This window comes from Phaenicophaeus curvirostris, chromosome 1 (assembly GCF_032191515.1).
Source record: "Phaenicophaeus curvirostris isolate KB17595 chromosome 1, BPBGC_Pcur_1.0, whole genome shotgun sequence".
Lineage (NCBI taxonomy): Eukaryota > Metazoa > Chordata > Aves > Cuculiformes > Cuculidae > Phaenicophaeus > Phaenicophaeus curvirostris.
The window spans coordinates 139,939,743-139,953,418 of NC_091392.1; the positions used below are offsets into that span (position 1 = coordinate 139,939,743).

The following is a 13,676-nucleotide window of genomic DNA, read 5'->3' on the forward strand; positions in this document are numbered from 1 at the left end:
ACTAGCTCATTTCTCCAATTCACTGGTGGCACATCCCGCTACAGTGTAGGAGGCACAATCCATTAGTTGTCAGTTCCCATCTCTCTAAGGTCAGCTGCCTCAATCGTGGGAACCAGCTGACAGCTGATAAAGGTTGAGTTTTTTTCTCCCCTGTAGACTGTTAGCAGGATTTCAGTTAGTGCAATTAAGTGTACCTGTTTTCTTGAGGTCCTGTCAGCTCTAACATAAATAAATTTGTGCTTCATGAAGCAATTTCAGGGGTTTACTGACCCTAGCATTATTTTTCATTCTTTCAAGTCTTTTTTTTAGAAAGGATATTTGGTGTTTTTTTTCCTGACTTGATCTTTTTCAGAGTTTTCATGTCTAGCATCGAAACATTTGACATTTCTATTCCTCTTTTTCAGAAGGGTTCCATCAGCTCTTGAATTTTGTGTTCTATCTGTCCATCATCAAGTGGATTTTGATTGAAAAACAAAAAATCCAAAACAAAACAATAAAAAACCCATGATCTTTGGACAGATATTCAGGGGTGTATTGAAAGACCATGCTTTTTTCTATCTAGCTTTCTGCTACTGGATCAGACAATATGATACCCTTGATAAGTAAAGATGTCTGTTAATTTTTATTTTAATCAGTCCTTTGGGAACAGATAGTTTTGATTACTGAGAAGCCTATAGTGGTATAATATGTGTGATACTCTGAACCAGTATTTAGGTCTTCTCATCCTGCTCCCATCTGTCAGGAATTAAATAGCCCAGACTATTGTCTTATTGTCCTGACATATGCCCCTGAACTGAAATACTCACAGGAACTTTCTTCTTTCTCTCTCTGTATTTGCCTACTGAATCTCTGCCCAAGTACTTGCTTCCTTATCAGCTGGTGTCCTCTGATGATCAGATGAGAGAACACCCCAGGAAAAGGAAGGCATTCTTGTCAGTTTGACTTTCCTCTGTATGTGCTCCTCTGCCCACAACAATGCCCAGTTTTTGAAGAGTAAGCTCTGGTGACCATGTCTGGAAAGTGCTGTGGGGCTGCACCCACCGAGGGCTCCCAGATGCTCCCTTCCTTCCTGTTCAGAAGCTTCTCTTCAGTTGCAGTGACCACCACCTACACCTGAAAAGCTGGGCAGGAGCTGCTTTGGCCGGTTGCTATGTCAACTGTGCTCCCTTTGCCTGCAGAAAGCCAAGTGTTGGTTGGTATGGCAACCCTCCTCTGAGCACCCAGAGATGCTCCTGGGAGACAGGCTCTTTGGAGAATGCACTATGGTTACAATGGAGATGGAAACCTTTCTACCAAAGGGTATGAGAGGGCAGAAAAGACCCAGACAACTGTGCATTTATTTGGAAAACTTTGTTTTGTAGCTTCAAGTGAGTTCTTAGAGGCTAAATACTTTCTTAAATCTATTTATAGAACCATCCTTGTGTGTTTCATTAAAAGAGGAAAAAGATCATTATAATTTGGTACAAAGGATACCAGAACAACATGGATGAATGTAGGGTCACACTGAAATCAGTGTAATGAAGCTGCTTTAGCACTGCATTTTCTTAACAAAAATGTATTATTTGTTAAGTGTTACTTAACAAAAGTGTATCGTCTACGTGCTTGGGAAAATATGTGCCATGTTTTCAACTTGTCTCTATTTTAGGGGTTTTGAGTGGTGTCAGTAAGAAGCCCGAGTCAGGTGAGATGAATATTTACTATAACAACAGCTAGGCAAAGAAACGTAACAGGAGATTGCTTTGGTGGATTAGAGTGGATGTGTGTGCATGTTTCCTTCATTCAGGCTGCTTATGAAGTATGTCTAACACCAGAGAAGTTCTGATTAGGCAGCCTTCTTGTAAAAGACCTTGCAGAACAACAGACTTCGGAGATTTTATCCATTCGCTGACAATTAAATAAGTAAGGAATGTTTAGACATTGAGTAAATAAAAAAATCAGCAGGTAAAATATAACGTACTTTTTTTCTTTAATAAAATATTTCTCTAATATGAAAGTTGATGAAACTTTTAGAAATCTTTGAATGCTGAGGAAGATGTTTAGGTGATCATATCACACAACTGAATAGCCTTACTGGTAAACACTGACTTCTTAAGGTTAGCCTTTCTGAATACATCTATATTAAACTAATATTTAGCTATGTGAATTGATGTGTTCATGAATCTATTCCTCAGCTCTCTTCTCTGTATGGTGGAGGGACAGATCTACAGCTATTTTGGCAAAGCATAGGATTCACAAATTCAGTTTTGCAGCTCACATTGGACTTATTGGAAAGAATGTAACTTAATCATTAGTGCTTTAGATATAGCATCTTATACTACAGCAGCAGTATCTTTTTTTTTTTTTGAAGTTATATGGAAGGTGTGGGAAGGGACCTTGAAGTTATATGCAGTCTAAGGCATGTATTTTCTATACATCTTTTCATTTACTAAGTAAATTTTATTAACTCATCAAAAATAAATAATCCCAGGGCTCAGTGCTGAGTCCCCCAGGGCTCAGTGCTGGGTCCAGCCCTGTTCAATGTCTTTATCAATGACCTGGATGAGGGGATCAAATGCACCCTAAGTAAGTTTGTGGATGACACTAAGCTGATAGGAAGTGTCAATCTGCTGGAGGGTAGGGAGGCTCTGCAAAGGGGTCTGAACAGGCTGGACCGCTGGGCTGAGTCCAATGGCATGAGGTTTAACAAGGCCAAATGCCGGGTCCTGCACTTGGGGCACAACAACCCTATGCAGCACTACAGACTAGCAGAAGTCTGGCTGGTAAGCTGCCTGGAGGAGAGGGACCTGGGGGTGTTGGTTGACAGCCGACTGAACATGAGCCAGCAGTGTGCCCAGGTGGCCAAGAAGGCCAATGGCATCTTGGCTTGTATCAGAAACGGCGTGACCAGCAGGTCCAGGGAGGTTATTCTCCCTCTGTACTCGGCACTGGTGAGACCGTTCCTTGAATCCTGTGTTCAGTTCTGGGCCCCTCATCACAAGAAGGATGTTGAGGCTCTGGAGAGAGTCCAGAGAAGAGCAATGAAATTGGTGAAGGGGCTGGAGAACAGGCCTTATGAGGAACGGCTGAGAGAGCTGGGGTTGTTTCGCCTTGAGAAGAGGAGGCTGAGAGGAGACCTTATTGCTCTCTACAACTGCCTGAAAGGAGGTTGTAGAGAGGAGGATGATGGCCTCTTGTTCCAAGTGTCGGGGGACAGGACAAGGGGGAATGGCCTCAAGCTCCGCCAGGGGAGGTTCAGGCTGGACATCAGAAAAAAAAAATTCACAGAAAGGGTCATTGGGCACTGGCAGAGGCTGCCCAGGGAGGTGGTTGATTCACCTTCCCTGGAGGTGTTTAAAAGACGGGTGGATGAGGTGCTCAGGGCCATGGTTTAGTGGTTGATATGAATGGTTGGACTCAATGATCCTGGAGGTCTTTTCCAACCTAATGATTCTGTGAAACCTGATCGTAATAACCACATTTGTCTGTTGGTCAAGAAAACAAGAATGTGAATTTATATCCAAATGCTAATCTAAACCAGGAATATGCATTTCAAAGAGGTACCAGGCTTTCTTCCTAAACAGTGTAATAGTTCTTTTTTGCATAAAATATTTCAATATTTCTACTAATTTTCAATATATTTATTTGTTTATTTTATGTGAATTGCTTAGCTGCCATATTAATAGTATTCCATCATAATTATTAGTTGTAGTGTTTTATCTAGCAGTCATTTTGAAGAAACACCACACTTTTACACCTAGTGGAAAACTTTAATGTCCTTGATACATAGAACAATAAGACCATATAGTGATAGTCAGTTTCAGAACATTATTGTTGCTATAGGGCTGCTAATTTTACTTCGATGAACAAATGATATTTAAAAATTTTAATTTCCTTTTTATTGAGTGTATTAGGGAAAAGCTAAAGATAACAATTCCTGTAACAGCAAACAAATTATCATTTACTTTTAGCACTACAGCACATTAGTATTTATTGTTCGTTACTTCTGTTGTCAATGTACTAGGTACTGTACAGCAGCATACTGCCTGTCTGAAGTAGCTTTGTAATTAAATCATAATGGTGCTTCCTACATGGCATGTTCTGTCTGTGAAAGAGGCAAATATCATGCAGAAAATATTTTAAAATTTCTTTGTGCACTCTTAGCATCACATAATATTTGTGAGTCTCTGCAATTCTTGCTTAAGATGTTTTGGAATCATGGAGAATACCCATGAAAAAGACAGATACATTATGGTGTTTGTTAGTTGTGATATTGGCCTCTTTATCGCAGAGTCATTTAGGCTGATCGTTGTATCTAAATTCTTTCCCTAGCATTATCTAATGTTTGAGATTTTTTTCTTCTATTATTTTTCCCCCAGGGAAAATTATGTTGAAAAACCACAAGTATACCTTTCCATATCCCTTTCCTTACATTAGTGGCATTCTTGCAGTGCTACAAAGTCAAGGGTGTTTGTCATTTCTTTACCCTAGTAGGATGTGCCATGGTCTTTGAATACATAAAAGAAAGCTCACATTGCCTGTGCAATCCGGCTTTTCCCATTTTCAGGAGTTTTCACCTATACTTTAGAAGCACCGTATTTGTCTTGCTGTCAGGGTTTTGAATGATTCTGTTACCATTCTTGACCTGAAGTGTCTATTACTGTGAAGAACTGGAGGGTGGAAGGAGGAACCTTGGAGGTGGCGTGGTATTGTATGGGAAAAAAATTATTTATGGAGTCCTTTGCTGCTGAGGAGATTGTCTGCTGCTCTGTGCTTTAGTTAGATTTTCCTAAAGCAGGCAGCTCTGTGTCATCTTTGACATATAATAGCACTACAATACAGTAGCTGAAGTTGGATTAGTCTCTTCTAGATTTAGACATCTACCCTCTCAACCTCTATATCAGAGCTAGTTGTCATAAGCTCCTCTGGAGGAAGGTAGCCCTTAATAAACTTTGCAGGCTACTTGCCTTGGGGTAAAAGACCATTTTCTCATTTCATCTGACAAATAGCTAGTGCATTTTTTTTGCAGTCCACACTCAAACCACTTTTACATTTTCCTCTGGAGTACAGGAAAAGGGAGAACTTCCTGTATGAGTAAAAAGCCCATCAAATTAACTAATCAAAGAATGAGAGCTGACATCCTCATGGGTTTTAATGAATTCAGTTTCCGCTGGTGGTGACTTTTGTAGAGCTGCCCAAAGGAAATGGCCTTTCCTGCTCGTTTTATCACTCCTTGCACAAGTGAGGAGTTTCAGTGCAGTTCTAATATGAGTTTACTGCTACTCTTTGCTTTGAGGTGGTAGGAAAAAGTGCGATGGCGAACAAGCATGTCTCATATTCGTTCTTTCTATCCTCTCTTCTTCAAAGCAGGTCAGGCTGACGGTACAAATGTACAGTGACTCTTCAAGGTGTGTTGTAGCACACATGCTTTCTTGGGAACTCTGTTTCTGCCATGTCTGTTTTCAAAGTGTGAAAAAATGGGCTTAGGCAGACATCTGGATAGTATATTGTCATTGCAGAAGCTTCTGTTTGAGCATTTTCCTTAGTGGATACCAAGTGAAGAACTGGGAATGAGCTGGTATCTCACATGCAATAATGTACATTATTTAAAGTAACTTTTTGGGACATCATTGTTTTCCATGCATGCAAGTATAATCATATACGTTAGCAGACATATAGGTCGGTGATTTTTATTTGAGGTCAAGATACAATAAGAAGTAAAGGTTAATTGAGAAAGCACTAATGAAATTTGTACCTTAGAGGATGTATTTGGGAAGCTTGTGTTTCAGACAAGACACTGAAAATTCTTGATGTTCAACGGATTTTGCTGTTTCTATGTGCAAGTTGTAAACTTTTTTCACTGTTGTTCCCTGCCATAGTTAAATAAACAAATAAAATGACAGACTATTACTGCTTACATTATTACATGTTTTACTTAGCTAGTTGATTACTCCATTCATTAGCTCTTAACATGTATTTTTGCTCAGGCCAAAGGAAAAAGGGGACTAACCCGAAGTTTTCTTCTGCCCAGATGTGCTGCTTTTCTAATGTTTTAGGCCTAGATGGTTCACTTCTTTCAATGCTGTACATGATGAGCTCTTGGTGTACTGCTCATGTGTCCATAGCTTTTATAATCCCCAGTTTCTTGAAATTGATGTGCAAACCATTATAGAAGCCAAGCACATAGGAAATTTTGAACATTAATAGAAACAAGCTTGAATTAAGGCAAAATGAAGCTGGTAGTGGATATTCATTCTAATGCATCAGTGTCAGAAAATTGGTTACATAGGACGTGAGAAGAGATGTAGTCCTCCTGACATGCTAATAGGAGCAAGGTAAGTGCACACAGTGTAGCATGTACCTTGTTCACTGATGAGCAGGGACTGATAGTGCCACTGAAGAAAGCTTATGACAAAAAGGTCAGAGCACTTTCTTCTGAGCAGTCATGTCAGATTTGAGTTTTGAGGAATGTACTTCCTTTTGGGCAGTTGAACATAGGCTCCTTTTCCCCTTCATCGAGCCCTTTTGTTTTCAGAGATGTCCTATTAATTTCCTAAAATGAGAACAGCTTGTCTGTGGTATCTATAATTATTTGTTTTTCTAAGCAATTAAATTTGGTTTGTTACAGCTATAGCAGCTCCCTCATTGAAGAGAATGAGTCGCTGAAAACAAAATGCAATGGCTCTGAGTGTGAAAGGTGCACTCAAGTTTCATTTGATTTCAAGGAAAGTCTGTAGGTCTTGAGGGAAGCAGGGCAGGATCTGTGCCTGTAATTGGGTTGTCACCACACAAAACCCATTACAAGAATGGAGCGTTCCCAGCAGTCTTACTTAGAAAACCTGAGCATCCTTTTCCCAAACAAGCAGCAAGCCTGAGGGGTTTTGCATCACCAGCTTGTAGAACCAGATGCAAATGCAGGTATCCTGTGGTTTGCACACCTGCTGCTAACTATTTAAATGTGTTTGGAAATCACATATATTTCTGAATGTTTTGTGAAGAATTTCATGAAGAGTTTTATTGTTTAGTGCACTTCTGTAATTTGAAAAGCAGAGTTTTAATGGCCATCTCATTTTTTTTTCACAGTTAAATATGGCTGTATTATTAGACCTGAGCCCAGTGTTTTCTTTAATTGTAAACATTCATTTCCATATATCGAAAGTATTATTTTCAGTTGCTCACCTTTTTTTGTTTCATGTATAAGTATAGGCTTTCTGAATATTAAATTGTTCTTCCACACTTCAAAAGTTATGAGGCAAGGAAATTACAAAGATTTTTCTTTCCTAACAGGAAATTTTGCTGGTTTATGTGTGGGTTTTTTCAGTTTTGCTGTCACTAAATTCTAAAATGTTCCCATGTTTTAGTTTTTTAAAGTAATACTATGAAGCTAATGAAAGAGGCCTGTTGTCTAAGACTTTTAAAAGTATTTTAATATAGCATTATTATGACATGACCAAGTCTAATTACCAAATTCTGAAATTTTAAAATGGATGTTTTAGGCTTCTATGCCCATGTTTAGGCTCTTAAATTAGTGATCTGTGCTTTTAGGAGACACCATAAACCTTTACTGATAAAATTTTGAAAACCAAACATTGATATTAGTAGGACTTTACTGAAATTTGGTGTTCTTCTAAGTACTGATGTAGCCTGCTGATGAGAAAATCTTTATGTCAGTGCAAGATGCAGTCGCACACAAAGGCACAGGTATAAACAACATCTTTGCAGCTTATTTTTTAAATGCAATTTGGCAAGCCACTTCAAAATATTTTGAATGGTTTTCCATTCATCTATCAGTTTTTAAAATGGGGAAGATGGCAGTATTTACATATTACCTCACTTATCATTTATCACAAACATCATAATTTCAGGTAGTTCTTAGAGAAATGGAAGAGCAGGTCAAAACGTACCAATAATAGCTGAATTTCTTAAGCTTTTAAATGCTTCCTTATACTAGAGTGATACTTGTATTATTAGAATTAAGTAGTAAATGATAGGAATAATTAATATTTTTATTAAACTTTTTTTTTAAATAATACTTAAAATTATATTAAATCAACAGCAAAATAAGTTAGTAATGGGGAAAAGAAAATGCTTTCCTAATTATGCCAAGTATGACTGAGTGTTGTACTTCTCTTTCTTTCTTCACCAGGATTATACTTTGACTATGTATTTTCAACAGTACTGGCGAGATAAGAGGCTGGCTTATGCTGGCATACCTCTCAACCTCACGCTTGATAACCGAGTGGCAGATCAACTCTGGGTGCCTGACACTTACTTCTTAAATGACAAGAAATCATTTGTGCATGGTGTTACCGTGAAGAATCGTATGATTCGCCTCCACCCAGACGGAACAGTGCTTTATGGCCTCAGGTCTGTACTTCCATTATGAAGATTTCGTCACTGTTGTAATGTACTGTGGATATTTGCTTCCTGGTACAAGGTTATTACAAACGTTGGGTGGTGTGTTATGTAACATTCCCTGTAACTCCAAAAGATGCCTGTAGAAAACAAATGACAGATTTAATTTTGCCAGAAGCGCCTTTAGTCAGGTTTTATCTGTTTCTGTAAAGTCACCACATCTGGAAAGCCCAGTGGCTATAGGAAGCAGAAGGACACACATTAATTGTAAACATGAAAATTTTGTCCAAAATGCAGGCAGTTAGGTTAATTGGGTGCTTATGTTGCCTTGTGATGTGTCTGTAGTCTGTGAAGAGAAAGAAGCCCTAGTTGAGTGGAGGCAGCTGCAGTGCAGATCGTGATTATAGGTACCTTCAGTGATTTTTTTCAAACAGGGATCAATGCTGCAGACATACAAAGGGATCTTACATTATCCTAGTTTCTATGTATTTTACGTCTGTCCTGTGGGTTTTTGTGTTTTCTGTCTTAGCTTTTATGGTTAGGAATGCCAAAGAATCCTTCCTTAATAAACATAATTACACTAGCAAAAATCTTAATAGAAGACTCAGTAATATCAAAAAGTAACTTTTTTGGACAGGTTACTCCATTTGCCCCTATGATCTAAACTGTGCCAACAAAACAAGTCTTTGCCAGTAAAACCTCCAGTTCAATCATTGGAAGTTTCTTGTATTTTTAAGTATCAATAATACTCAAGTTTGTTACACACATGTAGTGCAGGATAAACAGTCCCTCATATAAAAATGAATGAGATTAGCAAATTTGATGCAGATGGATTATATGACTGCTTTACCTGCTTTTGTTTTTTTACTAACAGTTGAAATTTATACTTAAATTTGGTCTTGGACTCTCACCTTTTTAACTCCTGTTATATATCATATATGGGCTATAATTGAATGAATCTTTCTAGACTAAATAAAAACAGACTCAGACTATTAAGAACTCTGAAAGAAGTTTACGATTAATGTTGTCCCTGTAATTAACTGTTTTCAGCAAAAGGAGATTTTCATCTTGCATACTTTTGACCAAATATGGAACACTGCCCATTTACTTCCATAAGTAGTTAAATACTGAAAAGTAGTGCAAGATATTTTTGTTTCCTTTACTCTATGTCAAGAACCATTCCCACAAGCAATGTAATAAAAAAAAGGGATGGGGATTAGAAATCTTGCGATCATAATAAAGTATAGAAGTCTTTCTGTTACACTATAAATGTTTGGAGTCATTCAAGTGAAGATTATCTGTCATGAGACAGTGTATTTGAATAAGTTTTTCTCCTCTTCTGCAAAAAGTAGATGTCCACAAGCAGATTGCATTTCACTTGGCAGTATTTACTTGACAGGGATTTCACCAATGGCTTATGCATGGCAAACTTCTTTCTATTCCTTGTTATCTATAAGTACGCGATATCCATGGTCAGATATCCATGATGTGAAGCAGTCAAGTTACTTAATGAAGAATAACTGTCTGAAATTAAATCTTGGGAAAATACAGGACATCATGATCAGAAGGAAGGAAATACCTGAGCCTTAGCTCTGTTGATTCAAAGACTTGAGCTTTGTGTTGCTCTACCACTTTCTTGTGTTGTAGCTTCAGAGCATCCTGATGGCATTGGCCTCAAGCCGCACTCTGAAGGCAATGATTCATCCTGTGGGCTAAGACCAGAACTTGGAGTTTTATGTACCACAAAACCCGGGGTCACTGAGAATAACAGGGGAAATTTTGGAGGGTTGCAAATGATTATAGAATATCCATGGAGCAAAGCAGTTCCTCAAAAAATATTTAATGAAAGTGATCCCAAGGCCACACTAGCTCTGTTCTTTTCTGAACAGTATAGAATTTATCGTAGTTTTGAAAGACTTGACCTTCAATTATACAAGGTTTCTCTCTACTGCAGAGAAAGCAGTTTGCTACTGCAGCAAAAGTCTGTGAGGGTAGGGGAATGGGGCTGTAGCTTTTTGAAGTTCAACCCATTCCTGGGAGGATTTTTTCTGGGTGGAGGTGCGCAGTAGTGACTTAGATCCACCTTGTTCAAAACAATATACAAGACATATGATGACACAACAGCATTTTTTCACAATAGACCAAAAAAAGAAATAATGACATTATAGCATTATAGACTGGGGATCAAAAATAGAATCTTTCGGACTGCTTGTGTGTTTGCTGTATTGACATCACTTGTTCTTAGGTAACACTGTGCTAAATATAATAAATAAATAGAATGGAGGAATATATTTCTTTTACCTGAAAGGACTCACCTAGTTATCACCTGTGTATAAAACATGATGAGTGTTTGCAAGTTGAAAAGATTAGTTGTGATCAGCCAGACAAAGCAACACCACTTATTTCTGTTCTTTTTTGGATGAGTTTGTTTCTGTCTCAGGATGGAAATAGGATCAAAATAGCCACCAGGACTTTGACCTAGTCACATTAGATGAATTTAAATTGCTTAGACTGATTTTTATTGTAAACTTTTGGGGGACAGAAAATATCCTTTTGTCAGTTGTTTATGCAGTACCTCCCAAGACATCACAGGTGGCATTCCTACACAACAGATCAAAATAATCAAAGGCAATCAGCCATTAATAAAGTATCAGAGAAGGGTAAGAGGATCTATATCCAGAGGACAGATAACCAGAGTGTGGAATTTTAAACAATTTAAAACATTTCCTTTGTGTATTGCTTTCACACAGAATATATGTGTATCCGTGTACTTACTTTATCTTTGTCTGGCACGTAATTGTTTCTCTCTCACTGCTGTGATGATGAGTTTTTGAAACCTTGTTTTCCTGCTGTGTCAGACAGCATCCCATCCCATAAAAACTGAACCTGCTGTTCTTGGGAGCTTGCACAAGCCTGAGCAATTAACATTTGCTTTTGGTGGGCATTTGTGGAAGTTAAATTTGGTTGCCTGCACGTTCATTCAGGAGGGACCTCTGAGCACTCAGCTTAACTTTGAGTAAATATGGTAAATCCGTTTCTATCTATACCCAGCTGTATCTTCTTTTCTAGCAGATATTTATGAAATTAAAACCATAGATTTTGCTTTAGCGTAAAAAGTTACTTGAGCAAGAATGTGCAGTTTGTCATACTGGAACTTGTGCTGCAGAACCACTGTGGTATGTGAACAGGCAAAAATAAAAATACAATCCTTAATAAGTCATGTGGCAATTAGTAAGTTTGCCAGCTGCATAATTTTTTAATAATTATGTCAAATTAATCATTTGTAAGTGCATTTTTTTTCTGTATGGCTAGCATTTAAAGCTAGTTATGCAACATAATAGTTAAGAAAACTTGGTACCACACTCCCTCTTTCATCAGCTTAGCTCGTGTGGATTCTGCTGCAGGATCTTAAATGAGCCCCATATTAGCGTAGGTGAATGTACTGAAGTGTGGGATAGAAACCTCATAGCAGCAACGCCCAAGTGTGTCTGCTTGTTTTCCTTTGAGCAAGTTACCAGTTGACTCAGGAGCAAGATCATTTGATTTCACAATCAGTATGGCTTTGTAAAGCTGATCACTGCTAAGACCTTATAATTTAAAATTTTCATCAGTGATCACAGATTTAAGATTGAGGTTTCTTGTCTATTAAGACCCTTGGCTAGTCCTAGTTTATATGCTTAGCTAGAGCCTGCTGGTCACATTGAAGAGACATTTATCTCCATACTGAATAGCCTGTGCCTAACACCTTGTTTGAGGGTCTAGAAGAACACTTGCAAATGTTAACTACAGAGAAGATACCCACCTAAACTGCAGAGTAGCTGAGGAATTGCTGTTCGTAAACTATTTCTGGCCACGGGGACATGTGTTAACAGAGGAACCAGAGCATCTCCTAGCACGCAACTGGAGCAAGACGGACCTGAGCGTCCTCCTGTGATACAATACTTGATATCTGAAAGCCTGTAGGGCCAACATAAATGTATTCGGAGGACACCCAGAGTGCACAGCAGTGGCAGAAACATGAGCATGCTGTAGATGAGGCTGGAAGGGACAAAGATCAGCTGTGTGCCTTTTTAACCATCCGCTGGTAGGAGGAACACAAGTGAGAAGATATGCTATATAACAGAACCTGGAGTTTTCCTTTCCTAGCTCATCCATTGCCTTTGTGCTCGTACAACTGCCTTTCCCTGTGCAAAGAAATAATAACATTTTCTTTCAAAAGCACATTCTCAGGCAGAGATGACCTCTGTTGTCCTATAAGATAGCTAGAATGGTATTAATTCCTTCCTTTGGATATAATGTGGTTATTTATGCTGAGGATAAGCACTTTTTCCTTTCTTTTCTAGGAGATTTGATAAGGCATTCATAATAGTAACAGGGGGGTTTTTTAGCATGAAAGTTGAAAAAAGGCACGTAACTACTTACACCCTCTTGAAATGTTGCCCCTGAATTTTAAAGTAGTTTACCAGATTGGAAGACTGTAATTTGTGAAGGTTAAGGGATTAAAGAGAAGTCTTTGAAGCTGAGAAAACACATGGTCAAAACCTGAACACTAAGGATTCTAGCTTTTAGAGATGTGATGTATTTAAGGTATTTCCCTTCTTATATTATCAGCATCAATTGTCACTGGAATATTATTTGTTCAGGAACTAAGATCCATCTATTGTTTCCATAAGAAAAGGATCAGTACGGAATGGACCTAGTCAGGGCCAGGGGAGAATTTAAATGTGAAATTTATATGAAGTCCCATAATAAAGAAAATTATGCATAATAACGTACATGCTCTTGATAAAGGCTGCGCTTCAGCAAAACACTGAAATACACTGAAGATTAATCATGACCATATGGTTATATCCATCTAAAAGTTAGTAAAAATATATAAAACTGTTAATTTAAAAATAAAGTGTAATGCTGTATGAAGCTGTTAGTACAATTACTTGTATTGTGCTAGTGTATTGTTGACATTCTTGATGTAAAAGAACTTGATGAAAAATGCAGATTCATCAATGGTAAAATGTTTCACAAATTAATCCTTAGTATGCTAAATTGCACACACTGGAAATAGAGGAGCAAAAATATATTATCATTTGGGGAAAAAATTAAAAATTCAATATGGCACTTCATTACAAAATCCTCTTTAATTTACTTTTGCAAACTAGAGTAATCTATTCAGCTTTGAAATTGAGCATTTTGCTGAACTTAGCTTATTTTTTCAATGTTTCAGGTTCTTTCTAGAGCTGCCACTAAACCAGGGGATCAGTTATTCATATAGCTTGAATAATTTTGTGATTTTTAGCAGGCTTTTTTCACTTCACATTTTCTGATATAAAGTAATATTTTTTAATCTT

At 37.9% G+C, this 13,676-nt stretch overlaps 1 protein-coding gene across 2 annotated transcripts in view; it reads left to right on the forward strand.

The window, feature by feature from the left end:
• GABRB3 (gamma-aminobutyric acid type A receptor subunit beta3) overlaps positions 1-13,676 on the forward strand; it is a 193,053-nt gene that overhangs the window by 152,347 nt on the left and 27,030 nt on the right. For both annotated transcript variants that reach the window (XM_069876090.1, XM_069876099.1), the window contains one exon: positions 8,123-8,343. In XM_069876090.1, the coding sequence (XP_069732191.1) occupies positions 8,123-8,343 (221 nt within the window). The remainder of the gene's footprint in view (positions 1-8,122; positions 8,344-13,676) is intronic.